Genomic DNA, 15,248 nt, shown 5'->3' with positions numbered 1-15,248 from the left:
AACACAGATGGGCACAAAAAAAAAAAACACGACGGGAAGGGAAATCAATTCACCTATTTTTGATTTGTCTGGGAATTTTTTTCATATGATTTCAGTTATCTTTAACAAGGTCATAATAATAATAATAATAATAATGATAATAATAATCATCATCATCATCGTCAGCCAACTTCGCTCAAGCACGCAGGTCATCGAGGCACATATTTGAAGAGGTTGATGGCAGACGTTTTCCTGAAGTACAACCCGGTTTGCAGTATGAGGAAGAAGACGAGGTCAAGGTGAGGAGAGTTTGTCACACACACACACACACAAACACACACACACAAACACACACACGCACACACACGCACACATGATGGGCATCTTCCACTCACAATAAACATTCATTGAAATTCCACCTTTTCAACGATCTGATCTGATAAATGGGTGAACAATAAATAATAAACAAAAGTAAAATCCCAGTGGGAGGTGCAGTCCACGGCACGTTTTGGAGCGAGGCCTTCATGTGTGCTTTCCCTTTTATGCAAATGAGCCGGCAAAAGCGTGGCCAGGTAGAAACGCAGCAAAGTGTTTTTTTGTCTGCACGCTGAATTCTTCCCCTTTGATTGTGTGTCATGACAAAGCGAAGCACACAGCCCTTCATATTCACAATAAGAACACTTTTACCAAGAAAATAAATACAACAAGAAAACCACTCCAATATATCAAAACAAAAAAAAAAGCACCTGCACACGATGGAACAAAAAGCACTTAAGTATACAAGGTACTAGATTGTTTTTGGTTCAATATTCATCAATTAGTGTACATTAGTGATGCCAAAGCGTGTGCGGAATATACTGTATGTCGACATCGATATCAAACGGTGTTTACCCCCCCGCCCCCCCGCCCCGTAGAAAGAAAAAAGCAAATACGACAGAAAAAAGCATCAACTGGCACAATAAAAAGGTTGATAAAAGCCCCCCATGGCTTGCTGTCCACAACAAGGCAACGTATAAAAGCTTTTTTTTCCCAATTGTACAAGATATAAAATATCTCCAAAAGAGCATACAGTAAAGCTTAGCATTCAGCACTTAGAATAATCATAATCATAATAATCATAATAGTAACATCACCAACAGGAATCACAGTTGTGATAATCATAATAAGACATCAGCCGCACTCCAACAACTTTGTCAAACATTGAGATGTAAGCCCCCCCCCTCCCTCGCCCCCCCCCCTCGCCCCCCCTTGCATACGGACTTTAAAGAGTCCACAGCAGACCCCACAGCAGACCTCCAATAAATACAAAAACAAAGCAAAAAGGACTGAACTTCAACTTCCACCGTTTTCTTCCGAGCCGATGAAGCTTTTCCATGCTTCAACCAAATTCTGCATATTGGAAATAAACGGGAAAGAAATGGAAAACAACAAAAGGCAGCCGCGTCGTGTCCCAGCCTCCAGTCGGAATCCCAGCTGGAGACGGGAAAGGTCCAGGAGCCATCCACGGGGTCCAGGAGCCATCCACGGGGTCCAGGAGCCATCCACGGGGTCCAGGAGCCATCCACGGGGTCCAGGAGCCATCCACGGGGTCCAGGAGCCCACCAAGGTGAGGTCCTCCGTTCTATGTACACGTGTCACAAAAAAACACCACTCGAGCGTAGAATCGTGCTCCCAACTAAAAGGACAATGACGAACCCCTTCCGTACCCCCCAGGCCACCAAACGCTATATAAGGTTTCTCCGTGGTGGGGGTGGGGGTGCGGGGGGGTCAGCCAGCAGGACGGCCAATTCTTAAAGGTAGGTGCGGTCACCGAGACCTGATTGGAGATGTAAACCAAGGCTGGGGGGGCGGAGCTAAAGTGCAGGTCTGCGGCAGTAGGACTTGACCACAGTGTGCCCTTGGACGTCCTGGTCCTCAGACGTGTGGAGCGTTGCAATAGATTAAGATTTCCACGCCCCCCCCCCCCCCCTCGACTGAGCATTCCCTGGGTTTCCATGGTGATTGTGACGGCAAACACAAAGTTGCAGGCCAGATCCTGTTGGGCGAGTGGAGGATAAAACTGCATCAGAAGTCAAAGGAGGTAAGCACAAAGACGTTCCTCCTTCAGCCATTTTGGAGCGTGTGCCATGAATCATTGTCGCGCATCACCCCGCTGCATCAGTAGGAGTCAGGAGGGGCCTGGAAGATCTCCAAAGATCTTCAAGATCGGTTGCGGAGCCGCAAAAAGACGAGTTTAGGAGCTTCTAGGAGATCCAAGAAAAGTCCCTCTCACTTCCATTCTGCTGTTCTCCTTCTTGTGCCGAGGAGTCGCTCTCCTCCTTCTCATTGTCCAGCTCTCGCTGAGCCTTGGCCGTTATCCCCGAGTCCTTCCACTTGGCCGCGTCCTCCTCGGCTTCTCCCATCATCTCGCCATCTCCTTCCACCATCATCTCCTCCTCGCCCTCCCCGTCGCCGTCACACTCGGCCTGATCGTCGTGGAAGCGATCGACCGGGTACAGCTCTTCCTCGGGGGAGATGTCTCCTCCCACTTCGCCGCTGTGATCCAGCAGCGCCGCTATGCCTCGACCGGAGCAGTCGGCGCAGACTCCGTGGCGACGGGAGCCGTGTTTGATTCCCACGCTGGCTGCTGACATGAAGACACGGCTGCACACTTTGCACACGTACTTCTTGTCTTTACTGTGGACCTGAGAGGTGGAAACGCAGGAACGCACGTCAGCGGCTAGCGGCCAATCCCAGGGCACATATAGTCAAACAACCATTCACACTCACATTCATACCTATGGACAATTTGGAGTGGCTAATTAACCTAGCATGTTTTTGGAATGTGGGCGGTGCAAAACCCACGCATGCACGGGGAGAACATGCAAACTCCACACAGAGATGGCCGAGGGTGGAATCGAACTCGGGTCTCCTAGCTGTGAGGCCTGTGTGTTAACCACTTAAACACCGTGCAGCCCTGGAATAAATAAATAAACAAAGGAAAAACCTCTGATCGGGAATAGGTGCAGATTCTGGAAAATCTAAAAGGTTTTCTGCGCTGGTTATTGTGTGTAGCTGCTCTACAGGAGTCCCCAACTCAATACAAAGACTTGAAATAGCATAATAGGTGTAATATAATAATAGGTCTGCCTTTCCAGTTACATGTTGAAGTATCGTACGTTGGCTGGTCCGGCACAGCTTCGTGTGTGTGTGTGCGTGTGCGTGTGTGTGTGTGTGTGTGTGTGTGTGTGTGTGTGTGCGTGTGTGTGTGTGTGTGTGTGTGTGTGTGCGTGTCCCCTAGTGGTGATGCAAGGAATCGTACTCACCAGCGTGTGTCTCTTCATGTGCTCCCTCCTGGTGAACTTCTTGCCACAGATGTCACACGGGTAGGGCCTCTCGCCAGTGTGGGAGCGCATGTGTCTCTTGAGGATGCACTGGTGCATCGCAGAGAAACTGCAGTAGGGGCACTTGAACTTTTTACGGATCACCGTGAAGTCATTCACTGCAGGGACAAAGCCAACACAAGGAAAAGATTAGAGCGCAGAGAAGGGAAGCTCTTTTAAATAAACGCAGACATCGCTTTCCTCTTATTACATTTAATTAGAGGCACGCTGGATAGAAATGTATCATCAATCCCCACGGCCACCCCCCCATCCCCGGTGGAAGCTACGGTTGCCCTGGTAACGGACATTTTTCTATACTACAGCATGAAAGGAAAAGAGATACTATAAACACTGACACTCCGGTCGGTCTGCCGTCGATGTTGTGGAGGTATCAGCGACAGACAACACGCACGACCACAAACACAAAGACACACCAGGGAAATCAAACCACACGCTACAGGAATAATACGGGAACGTTCCAACAGAAATGACACTTTTTGTGGGTGAATGTCAGGTGAGGTAAAGTCAGTCTAGTCTTAAATAGCGACGGGGAGTGTGTGAGACGTGGGAGTGTGTGACTATGAAATTTAGCACATTTAATAGATGGATAGATAAAATGATTACCTCCATCATCACAATGACTTCTGCTCTGAGAAAAGCAAAGAATACACAAAAAAAAACATGCAAGAAGACAAACAGTAAAAGCCACTGCATTGACATATATAGACAGTTACTATGGTACCCATTATGTCATTGGACGCTCATATCACCGAGTACTTCGGTACCGGACGAAAACATTTTTTTTAAATGTAAAAAAAAAAAAAAATTAATTAAAAAAAAAAATATTTAATACATTTTTTTTAATTAAAAAAAACCCAAAACTTAAACCATATTAGGAAAGCAGGAAGTGAACAAATGTAAAAGTAGCAGATGGAGGGGTAGGATTTAATAAGCTTTGCTTCTTCCTACTCCTTTTGGACATGTGGAACTGGGAACTGATTATGGGATGCACTCAATTGGAATCTGATACATGTTCAAATAAAATTAAACCATTACTGTTAGCGTTAGCATTAGCGTTAGCATTAGCATTAGCATTACCATTACCATATTAACAACGTTGTGTGATGGAAGTGAGTAACTCCTGGATAAAGCAAAAACAAAACCACCCCCCACACGCAAGTCGCCATGTTTTCATAGTTTAATTGCAGTATTGTAAAAGTACATCTTATTATTTTACAGCACCTTTTTCAAAGAGTAATACATCTTGAATATTCATAGCAAAATATATACTGTACAGGATGCACTTTTTTAAAAAAGCCATTCCCATGGATCCGCTTCCTGATTAACTCCCGACTTCTCTCAACGCTCAGGACACCGAGTGCTACCTGAGGAAGGGGAATTCAGGTCTGAAGGGAGGGGGGCTGGTGTGGAAAGAAAGGGCATCAGTCCCACAATGAAGCTGACTCAGCTTCTACTGGCTGGCGTGAAGCTCATTCAGAAGATCCGTGGTCTTTGCCATCATCACGGGTGCAAATGACGGCAAGGCGGTCGTCTGAGATGTTTGAGATTCTGGTTTGAGATGTTGCTTTCAAGTTACAGAGTAAAGGTTCGCTGTAAGGTCTCGGGAGAAAATCTTTGGCAGACAGCAGTGTGGATTTAATAAAGCCTGGTCCAATATCCTGCAGACGCGCTCCGACCAATGTCTGCCTTTTGCTTCTTCATGCAGCCTTTTCCTTTCTTCTGGTCGGGACCACTCTGATGTTCCTGCATGGCTACAATCATACGCTTTAAAGGGCACGCCCCCCCCCCCTCCGTGCTCATTTCCTCAGTGGAAGGGTCAAGGGTTAAAGAGGCCCGTTGTCATGAAGAACCAATCATTGGCTGATTCTGTGCGGCTAAGAAGTCCAGCCAAGATGGACGACAGAAGATGACACCACCCAACCCCCACCTGACTCCCACCGCTATTGTTTTAGCTGGCTTTGTCCTGTGGAGCTCCGCCCTTCCGTTAGCGACGTGTGACGGGGGTCCAGCTTATTACGTAACACTAGCGACTCCTACTGGACCTCCTCCTCCGGGTCAACAACGCAAACATCAACGTTCTCCTGAATTGACATTTTAAAGCATCTTATTTCAAAGTGCGTGTGTGCCCACGGCTTGCAGTACACTCAGTGTCCTGCAGGTGGTGTGGTTGGGTAGAGTGCTGAGCCGTGGAGAAGCCTGGCGGACTTGAACTGTTGGAGTTGGGCTTCTTCAGCTGATTCAGAGGAACTTATGGAGGATTATGTGGTTTTGGTTGTGGACCCCGTCGCTTATACGTCTCAGCTGTACTGTCTTCTCACCCGGCGCTGCAAACTAGTCTTATCAGTCCTGATCTGAACTACGGAAAACCTAAATTCAGCACATTCAATAAGACGAGCTTTGAGTAGACGATTTTCCCAACGAAATTAAACTACCGTCTTACCGTCGTTGTTCAAGTTCGAGTTGTTCAAAAATAATTTCCCATCCTATTAGTGGCATGGGCCGCTGCCTCGAAATATCTCCAGCATGGTCACTGAGGTCCGAGGGCCAGCTCCAACTTGTGGTGCCCAGGACGAGACTTAAGACCAGGGGGGACCAGAGGAGACCAGGTCTTTTCTGTGTTTGGCCCCAAGCTATGGGACCCCCCCCTCCGAGTAAAAAAGGCCCCCAACATCGAAAGCTTTAAGTCTCGTCTTAAAACACAATTTTATTCTCTGGCTTTTAACTCGTAGTGAGTCGTTGGGTCCTAAGTCTTTTAGTTCTTTCTTTTTATTTCTTATACTTTAATTGCTTTGCTTCTTGTTTTTAATATTTTAATATCTATTTTACTATTTTATTTCTGATTTGATCTTTTAGTTTTGGATTAAATTCAATTTGTACTTTTATTTATTGTATTTTATTTTTCTAGTCTGTGCAGGACTTTGGAAACTGTTGATAAAACAAAAAAAAAATTTGGATAAATGTAAAACGTGTTCAATAAATGGAAATAAATGAATTTGGATAAATATAAAACGTGTTCAATAAATGAAGTGGATTTGGATAAATATGACTCAGTTCTCCACATCCACGACGTTACGGTTACTTTCAACTTCCACCTGTTCAGAAAGCCTCCATAAAGGAAGTTCAACCCCACCCTGAGACGTTTCCATGCCACTGCTGCCCCCCGGCCCGGCCCCCACCTGGCAGCAGACTTTAACGTGGGTGGCCAGGTTCTTCTGGGTGCTAAAGGACTTGGCGCAGGCCGGGCAGATGTGGTCCCTCTCCTTGGAGTGGACCGAGGAGAGGTGCCTGTGCAGGTCTGTGCGGTCCCTGAAATACTTCAAACAGTACACACACTGCATGAGCTTCTTCTTGAAGTGGATGGTCTTCTCGTGGCGGTCGGCGTTGGACTTGAGGGTGAAACTGGCCGGACACTGCGAGCAGAGGTAGCGTGCCGGGGCGGCCTCGGCCATCGCGGTGCGATACAGAGACTCCGGGTAGTGCAGAAACTGGGACTGGGGCTGATGGCGGGGTTGGTTGAAGGAACTGTGGATGCCCGACCAGTCCAGGGACATCGCCATGAGCGACAAGGTGTGGCCGTACTCGTGCTCCCTCAGATCTTCCAGACTGTTGAACAGCCGCTTGCACAGGGAGCAGGAAAACCCCTGCGAGTTCCAGGCACCGGGCTCTGGTCGGACCCCTGATTTAGTCCCTTTGCCCGCAACGAATGTCGGCGCTGTTAAAGTCCCTTTGGCCATCTGATCCCTCCCCATAGGAGACCGGGCGCCTTCCAAAGCTGCAGCACAGAGAAAAGGAACCAAATGGAGTGAAATGTACACCATCAGAAACGTCCTACCATGGTATTATATCCTGGATGTTACCTGCGTTGTAGTCCTTCACTTCGTCCTTGTCTTTCCCACCATCCTGAAAGCACAGAAGATCCCGTTATGCCACAAGAACTGAAAGCGAGTGTATGAGAGGTCTGGGCATGCAAGCTGGGAATACCGCTAGACGTCAATACACTAAATGTCTTTGGAATGACAACCTAGCTTGGCCTGCAGTAACGATATCTTTGGTCTAAACTGAATCCTGAATCCTGAATCCTGACCCCCCCCCCCATTCCATGCTGAGAGACCAACACCATGCACTGGGCAAACAGATGGCTTGTCCGCAGATATATGGACACTTGTTGAGAATCAAACACGCCTCCTATAAAGGCTGACCACATAAAATCACACTCAGCCACGCCACCGCCACACTCGGCCACGCCCACACGGACGTACACCGAAGAGCACAAAAAAATTAATCTTAAGCTGCAAGAGCAAACCTCTCAATAGCCACGTTGACATGGACACAAATATTCCAATTCCATTACGGTTATTTGCTCAAAGGGAAAGAATGGAACCTTTGTATACACCTCATTCCCAATCCCAATGAATATATCATGGGATTCCCAGGGGTGGAATATTCCTTTCCCCAATCCGATTGAGGCATCTTGTACCCGCTCAATCGGAAAGTTGTCAGAAAGAAAGAAAAACTCCAGGAAGTCGGTATCACGTGATGTTGGTGTTTACGCTTTACTGGGCATGCCCTATTGACTATTCTGGTTGATTATAGCGGCGCATGTAGACACGCCATTGGAATATTCCTTTCCATGGATACCAGATTCCATTCAGAAAGAGAAAAACTCCTCATGTAAACGTGGCTATTGTCTTCTACGACTAGCTAGGTGGCTATCTGCTACCTTAGAGCACACACAGGAAGTATCCAGCTACGTTAGCACTAGCGCTTCGTGTCTAGCTATATGAACAACAAATCTATGACAAAAGATATCTGGAAAGAAATAAAAAGCAACGAGATTCCAAATGAAAAGCGGATGGAGGGATGATGGAGGGATGATGGAGGGTAGAAAGTGTCTCTATTGCATCATCCCCCCCCCCCCCCCCCCCTCCGTCACATCACGTCACTTTCTACGCCATCGTCACTCAACCCCTGAGGGAGTTTACTCCGACAAGGTGAGGCGTTCCCGCGAATGCTCCCAACTATTCACAGGAACCAACGTTTGATCCACGTGGGGGGGGGCGCTACCCAAAGACCGGACTCCACCCCTGGAGTCAAATCAGGACTTGGACTGCTTACCTCAGGCAGGGTGGAGGGCGCCAGGCCCTCGGGGGCCTCTTCTACTTCCATGTCCAGGGTGTCTGAGTGCAGCCCGGATGCCCCCGCCCGCAAACCGGTGGCCTCCAGGGGCCGGGGCTCGGTGGGGTGCCGTGGAGAGGGTGGGCGGTAGGATGATGTTGATGATGATGATGGTGGTGGTGTTGATGGAAGATGAGGAGGAAGAAGAGTAGGAGCAGGAGAGGAGCCAGCCCCCTGTTTGTTATGAATAGCGGCCCCTGCGGCCCCTGCGGCCCCCGTGGCCCCCGTGGCCCCCGGCCGGAGTGTGCTGCAGTAGTTGTTGGAGTGGAGCCCTGAGGAACACAGGAAACGAGTCTCACCCACCCACTCACGTACAACTGCATACTCTGCTAGCAGCTGGCCACCACAACATAACAGGCGAGAGTGGGCAGGGGGGGTACGCGGGGGGGTGGTGGCGGGCACACGGTGGCTGCCAGTGCTGCACTATCAAACACGATGAAGAGGGGGAGGAAGAAAAAACTGTGAAGTTTCACTTTCCAGCAGCCGAGGGGAAAGGCTGAGGAGGCTTCTTTTCTTTCTCTTTTCCATTTGCTCCTCTGCTCTCCTTCTCCTTCTCCTTCCACCCACATGATGCACACAGGATGGCCGTGTGTGTGCGTGTGTGTGTGTGTGTGTGCGTGTGTGTGTGTGTGTGTGCCGCAGCTCTGTGAGTGGGTAAAATGCATATAAGGCGAGGGCTGGAGGATCCTCTGTAGCGTGGAGGGAGGTTGTTTTGGAGACGAGCCATCTTGCAGCTCACATCCAAGACTTTGTGTATTGGCAGGGCCAAAGGACATCAACCAGGGAGGATGTTCAACAGCAACAAGTTTACACTCAAAGATTTGGATAAAAAAAAAAAATCCCAGCCCTCACGATTACTATTCCCACTTCATGATTCCAGCTCGCCCTTTTCTCCACGTTGATATTCATTATCACACAATGCATTGCATGGACTGTGGATTGAGAGCGTTGCGGATACGTGCCAGTGTGGGCAGCAGAGTTATGCAGTGGGGGGGAGAGGGGGGGGGGGCGTTCATGGCCCTCCTCTACACAATAGACAGAATCATACAACATGGAAGCTTGACCGTGGATGGATTCCTGGAATGTTGAACAACTGCACCCGACACTCCCACTTACTGGGAACACACACGGACGCTCAACTCCCATTCTCTTTCCCACCTCTGGCAGCAACAGGAGGAGCCAAACAGAGAGGGGGGGGGGGGGCACGGTGAAGGAGAAAGCGATATGAAATATTACACACTAATCAATTCATCAGGTGGATCTCCACAGAACCTAATGTCAGCCATTATGAGAGCTTACAGTGCTACAGTACTACAGTACTACAGTACTATTACTGTATTCAAACTGTATTTCAAACACAAAGCAAGGCTGCATAGTGGTCTAGTGATTAGCGCGCAGACCTCACAGCTAGGAGACCAGGGTTCAATTCCACCCTCGGCCATCTCTGTGTGGTTTTGTTTGCATTGCATGTTCTTTCCCACATTCCCACATGTTTCCTCCCACATTCCAAAAACATGCTAGGTTAATTGGCCACTCCAAATTGTCCATAGGTATGAATGTGAGTGTGAATGGTTGTTTGTCTATATGTGCCCTGTGATTGGCTGGCCACCAGTCCAGGGTGGACTATCGTTGATAAAAGTGTCAAAAGCATAAAAGGTCCCATTCAGGAACGTCGGTATGATCCCTGTAGTTAATTGGATGTTCAGCACGGTGTCAGAGTGGACAGGTGCACGAGGGCTGGTCTGGCCAAATCCACTGTCTGACTTGGATTGCGTAACACACAAAGGGTCAAATCCCATGGATCTGAATTGAACCGGAGAGGCTGACTGACGGACTGGTTGTCTGCACGGTATTTTTGAAGTACCGCATGCTTTGAAGCGTGTTGTCCGTGACCCTTTACACGAGACAGCAGACAGGTACATTGGAATTACACGTGTGGTCAACAAGGTGAGGGTCAGGTTCGTAGCAAATTCCAAATATAACAATGGAATAAAAACTCCCTTGGAAAAGGTCGTGTGGACATGAAAGAGTTAACTGCTGATCAGGTTCAAACTCCACTGCTAACCAAAACAGCAGCACCAACCAAGGCACTCGAACATGAATTACATTTGTTTCTTGAGTTTGAATGTTTTCCACTTTGATGTGCTAAACCAGGGGAGTCCAAAGTGCGGTTGGAGGCCATTTGCGACCCGCGGCTGTTTGGTTTAATTAGCCCACAGCACATTATAAACATAACATTTAACAAGAATATTTAAAAAACAACAAATATAAAATATCAGCTGTACATTTACAAGTATAAAGGCAAAATTATACGAGATTATAACTTATTCTCGTATATATTGTAAAATTATGAGAAACAAACAAAACAACAAATAAAGTTATACTGTCTGGAAAATTAGTTTGAGGAAAAAGTTACAATGTTAGAATAAAGTCAAAATATTATGCAAACAAAAAAGAAAAAAATGAATGGACAAAAACAGCTTTACAATAAAGTCAAAATAATAAGAGAAAAGTCGTATTCTTGTCACGCCCTGTGTGGGTTTCCAGGTGACAGTTTGTTTGTGTTTCCTGTCTGGGCTTTAGTTTCCATTTGTGACACCCTTATTTTGTATGGATCTTCCTTGGTTGCCCCAATCATTCCCACCTGTCCCTAATTTGTGTTTGTATTTAGTTCAGGTGTGTGCATCGCCCCTTTGTTGGATCATTATCGTTTGTCTGTTTGCTACCTGAGTTGCTTTTCGCTGCTGCTGCAATTACTGCACAGAATAAACATTATTTACCTGCTATTGGTCCTGCTCTCTGCATCCTGGGGTCGAACTTTAAAGCTCTCAAGCCGAACCGTGACAATTCTAACAAGAAAAAGTCACAATTCTATGAGAATGAACTCTTAATATTAGGAGGAATAATAGTTAATAATAGTTCATAATTAGGGGATATTAAATTAAAACACATACATTAACTAGGTTAAGTTGAGACTCTAAATTGTCCATATTTTGTGAAGTTATAATTAAAATTATGAAAAATGAAATAAAATCGTATTCATTTTACACACTAGGTTGGGTAAAATATTACAATATTAAGCAAACATTATATATATATATATATATATATATATATATATATATATATATATGACTTATTAGCATACATGTTTTGGTAATTACATTTAAAAAATGATACGATAAATGAACATTTTATGTCACGTTTACCTTAAAAGGGATCTATTATGCTCATTTTGCAACCATTTGTATTGAGTTATGGACTCCTATAGAGCAGCTACACACAATAACCCAGAATGCAGAATCTGCTCACAACCGAGACATCTTTATCAAAAAGTGAATGATATGAAAAGTAGGACATTGAAAAGCCAATTTTCCATGATATATTGTTATTTCTACCACCTCTATAAATAAAGGTCTGAGGCCACTAAGGGATACAAAGGTCGCACACAAAGGTGGCAAAAAGTCAAGTCTTTGTGCTGACATTGAGGGGCCTCCCTTGAATTGGACCAGGTGACCTTTCTTTCCCTCCTTCCCCATGATCAATACTTTCCCAGGATCTTGAACCGATGCACTTTGATGCTCCACAATAAAGCACAGAGGGGCAAAGAAACAAGAGCAAGCCAAATAAGGAGGAAGGGAACGAGGCGGTCGGAAGGGGAGGTAATGAGGGAGAGTGTGAGAGATGAGTGTTAAGGAGGGGTGAAGGAGAAGTGGATGGATGGACCGAGGGAGGGAGGGAGATTGTGGGGGAGTAAGGCAAGGAAAAAAGGGACAGGAAGGATGTGAAGTAGGGGTGAAGGAGAAGCACGGAGGGAGGAACCAAGAGGGGGAAGACGAGGGCCAAGTGGAGCCAAGGAGGCAGAGAGCAGCAGGGTGACTTCTCCTCTACCCGGCAATCTGAGGTAGCTTTTGTTTATTTCATGTCCTCATTTAGACGTGGGGACAAATCCTGGGAGGAGGGGGAGCTGTTGGCCATTTCCCTCACCCCCGATGGTGGAGGCCAATTCAAAATAAGTGACCAAAAAGCCTTCCATGTCTCTGTGTTTTCCTTCATGTGTTCTTTTTTGGTGAATTGACCAGATGTGCTACTCGGATACAGTCAAGGCTGGTGCGGTTCTATGAGCGTATGCAAGCGTCTGGTCTGGGGCCCGTCAGGGACGGCAAGTCGTTCCCCTTCGAACGAACAGAAACATCTCAATCGCACACACTTAACACGTTGTGTTCCACCGCAACGTCTTTTCAGTTGTTGTGGCCCTGACTTTCATTTTATAGTTGAGTGGGGCATGACGGGGCCCCGAGTTGTCCTCCAACCTCTTTTTTTTTCTTTTTTCTTTTTTTGTGCACAAAGACAGACACAGCTCACACAACGGACAAAAGATCCAATTACTAGCCAGTAGATGCTAAGAAACACAAACGCACAAGACTCAAACACGTTATTTTCCCATGCACACCGAAAGGGACGTAAATGTTTACACGTTCAAATAAAGACAACGACTGTTTAACACCGTCAATGGATACTACATAAGGTAAAATGATAAACCGTATACATGCATTCTTAATTAGGATACTTCATGATATTATGGGTCCTATAAAAGTCATGCATATGCTAACCAAAGCTTAGGAGTTCTAAATAAGGTTGCAGCTATCCAATAGCAGCCCAAGTTCTAAACAGTTACAGCTAAATAAAATGTACATATTCTTGTCAATTTGTCAATGTTGCTACAACAAGTAAGACCCTCAAACAATGCACAACGATGAGCCAATTCAAGAAACAATACAAGCAGTTGATGTTTGCTAAATCCAAGGATGAAGAGTCTTGAACCAGTCATGATGTGCTATATATATCACTATATTGACACGCACTATGGTACACATTATGGCATTGGATGCTCATATCACCGAATACGTGACCAAAAATGTAAAAAAAAAAATTGTTTAAAATTTTTTTTAATTTTAAAAATAAAAAAAAATTAAAAATTTTAAAAATTTAAAATTTTAAACATTTTTTAAATTTTAAAATAAAAAAATTAAAATTTTTAAAAATTTTAAATTTTAAACATTTTTAAATTTTTTAAATTAAAAAAAAAAAAATATTTTAAATTAAAACTTAAAATAAAATGAAGCTTTGCTTCTTCCTACTCCTTTTGGACGAGTGGAACTGGGAACTGATTATGGGATGCACTCAATTGTAATCTGATGCATGTTCAAATGAAATAAAACCATTATCATTTTTTCAGCGATGAAATTCAAAGCAGCCCTTTTGTGGCGCTGCGTTGTGCACCAAAGATCTCCACGACTTAAGCGACACGGTGGAGTCGAACTGATGCCTGTTGTTAACACTTCCACAAACAGTGCACTGCAGTGAGACGCTCAAAGAAACTTTGACAAACAAGCAAAACAAATGTTCTCTCGACAACGCGAGCTATCCCAACAAAATGTTCTGACGCTGAGTCACGGCTGAGGAGTCATCACCGGCAGCGACACGCAGTCAGGCGGCGCCGTACGCAAACACAACCACATGGATTCAGACCTATGAAAATAGGATGCTTATGGTTGTTTGCTCGTGCTTCATGTCTCCCAGTCAACACAAACGGCTGGCTAGCGAGAGCGCGGCTACGTTATGTAACCTCACAAGTCCATTTAGTGAACGTTGAAGATGAGTTAAGGTGGTGTGGACCACATATTGAATGGTTCAAATAGCACGTTAGCCAACAAAACCATGCTATGTGATGATAGCGCTAATAAGCACCTGTTATATCCTGCATGTGTGAAGTCTTGGGGTCGGCACTCTCAAATGTATTTTTTTTTTTACCTTTTTTTACCTTTGACCCTTTCAGAGTTTAGGAACAAACCTGTAACTTTTGGAACGAGCTATAAGTCAATCTAGAGTGCCAGATTGTATCCAGGATATCCAATATTTTGGGTGTATCTGTGACAGTGGAGAACGATAGCATACACCAGGGGTGCTCATACTTTTTCAGCATGCGAGCTACTTTTAAAATGAGCGAGTCAAAATGATCTACCCACTACAAAAATGCAAAACATCTATTTATTTTCAAATGTATTGAGGATTATTTGTACGTACAATGTATGTTGATGTACCTTACATAACCAAATGAGCCAATATTGCAAAACACACATAATTAACTATTAACATTTTTTGTAATTACCTGAGTTTACTTTGATGACTTGCACTGAATTGAACCAGCCAGGGATGCATAGTCCGGACAGTAGCTGCTGATAGCCAGCCTCAAGCACACTTCCAAATGTTTATCAGTCATGGATAATATCCGTATCACAATATCCGTATAATATTCCATATCCGTATGGAAGTGATATGTTTTTTGCCTTTTTACTTGGTCCAGTTTTTGCCTTTTTACTTGGTCCAGCTCCTTCACTCATTTTAGTGACCATAAACTTTAGCGAGGGCTTAAAATCTCGCAATTCGCCGACTAGCTTAGCACTTTGCATCGTTGTTTACGCATGAGCGGTGACCTAAAGGTCAAAATTCAGTTGTCATCTGACTGGTTGTCCTGTATGTCAATCAAGTAACGGGGATGGATGATAGGCTGACATCGTAAGTTCTGCTGCACTTAGAGACGTTGTTTGATTTGATTGGTCGCCCGAAGGGCAACATTCAGTTGTCATCTGAATGGCTGCCCTGTATATCAATCAAGTGACGGCATTGATGCTGGGATGATATTTTTTT

The 15,248-nt window shown here is 45.4% G+C and overlaps 1 protein-coding gene across 5 annotated transcripts in view; it reads right to left on the bottom strand.

Annotated features, from left to right (window-relative positions):
- Window positions 1–1,227: 1,227 nt before the first annotated feature.
- The window catches only part of zbtb46 (zinc finger and BTB domain containing 46), a 64,816-nt gene continuing 50,795 nt past the window's right edge, over window positions 1,228–15,248 (bottom strand). For 3 of the 5 annotated variants that reach the window (XM_058052472.1, XM_058052473.1, XM_058052471.1), the window contains exons 5-7: window positions 8,478–8,809; window positions 7,220–7,262; window positions 4,522–7,134 (exon numbers count right to left, since the gene is read on the bottom strand). In XM_058052472.1, coding sequence (XP_057908455.1) covers window positions 6,410–7,134; window positions 7,220–7,262; window positions 8,478–8,809 — 1,100 coding nt within the window. In that variant the 3' untranslated portion in view covers window positions 4,522–6,409. Of the gene's footprint in view, window positions 2,664–3,284; window positions 3,461–4,521; window positions 7,135–7,219; window positions 7,263–8,477; window positions 8,810–15,248 lie in introns of those variants that run through there. The other 2 variants (XM_058052475.1, XM_058052474.1) reach the window with 2 other exon arrangements.

The sequence above is a fragment of the Doryrhamphus excisus genome, chromosome 16, assembly GCF_030265055.1.
Source record: "Doryrhamphus excisus isolate RoL2022-K1 chromosome 16, RoL_Dexc_1.0, whole genome shotgun sequence".
Taxonomy (NCBI): Eukaryota; Metazoa; Chordata; class Actinopteri; order Syngnathiformes; family Syngnathidae; genus Doryrhamphus; species Doryrhamphus excisus.
The sequence above is the reverse complement of the archived record's forward strand: the minus strand, read 5'-3'. Positions and strand labels throughout refer to the sequence as shown.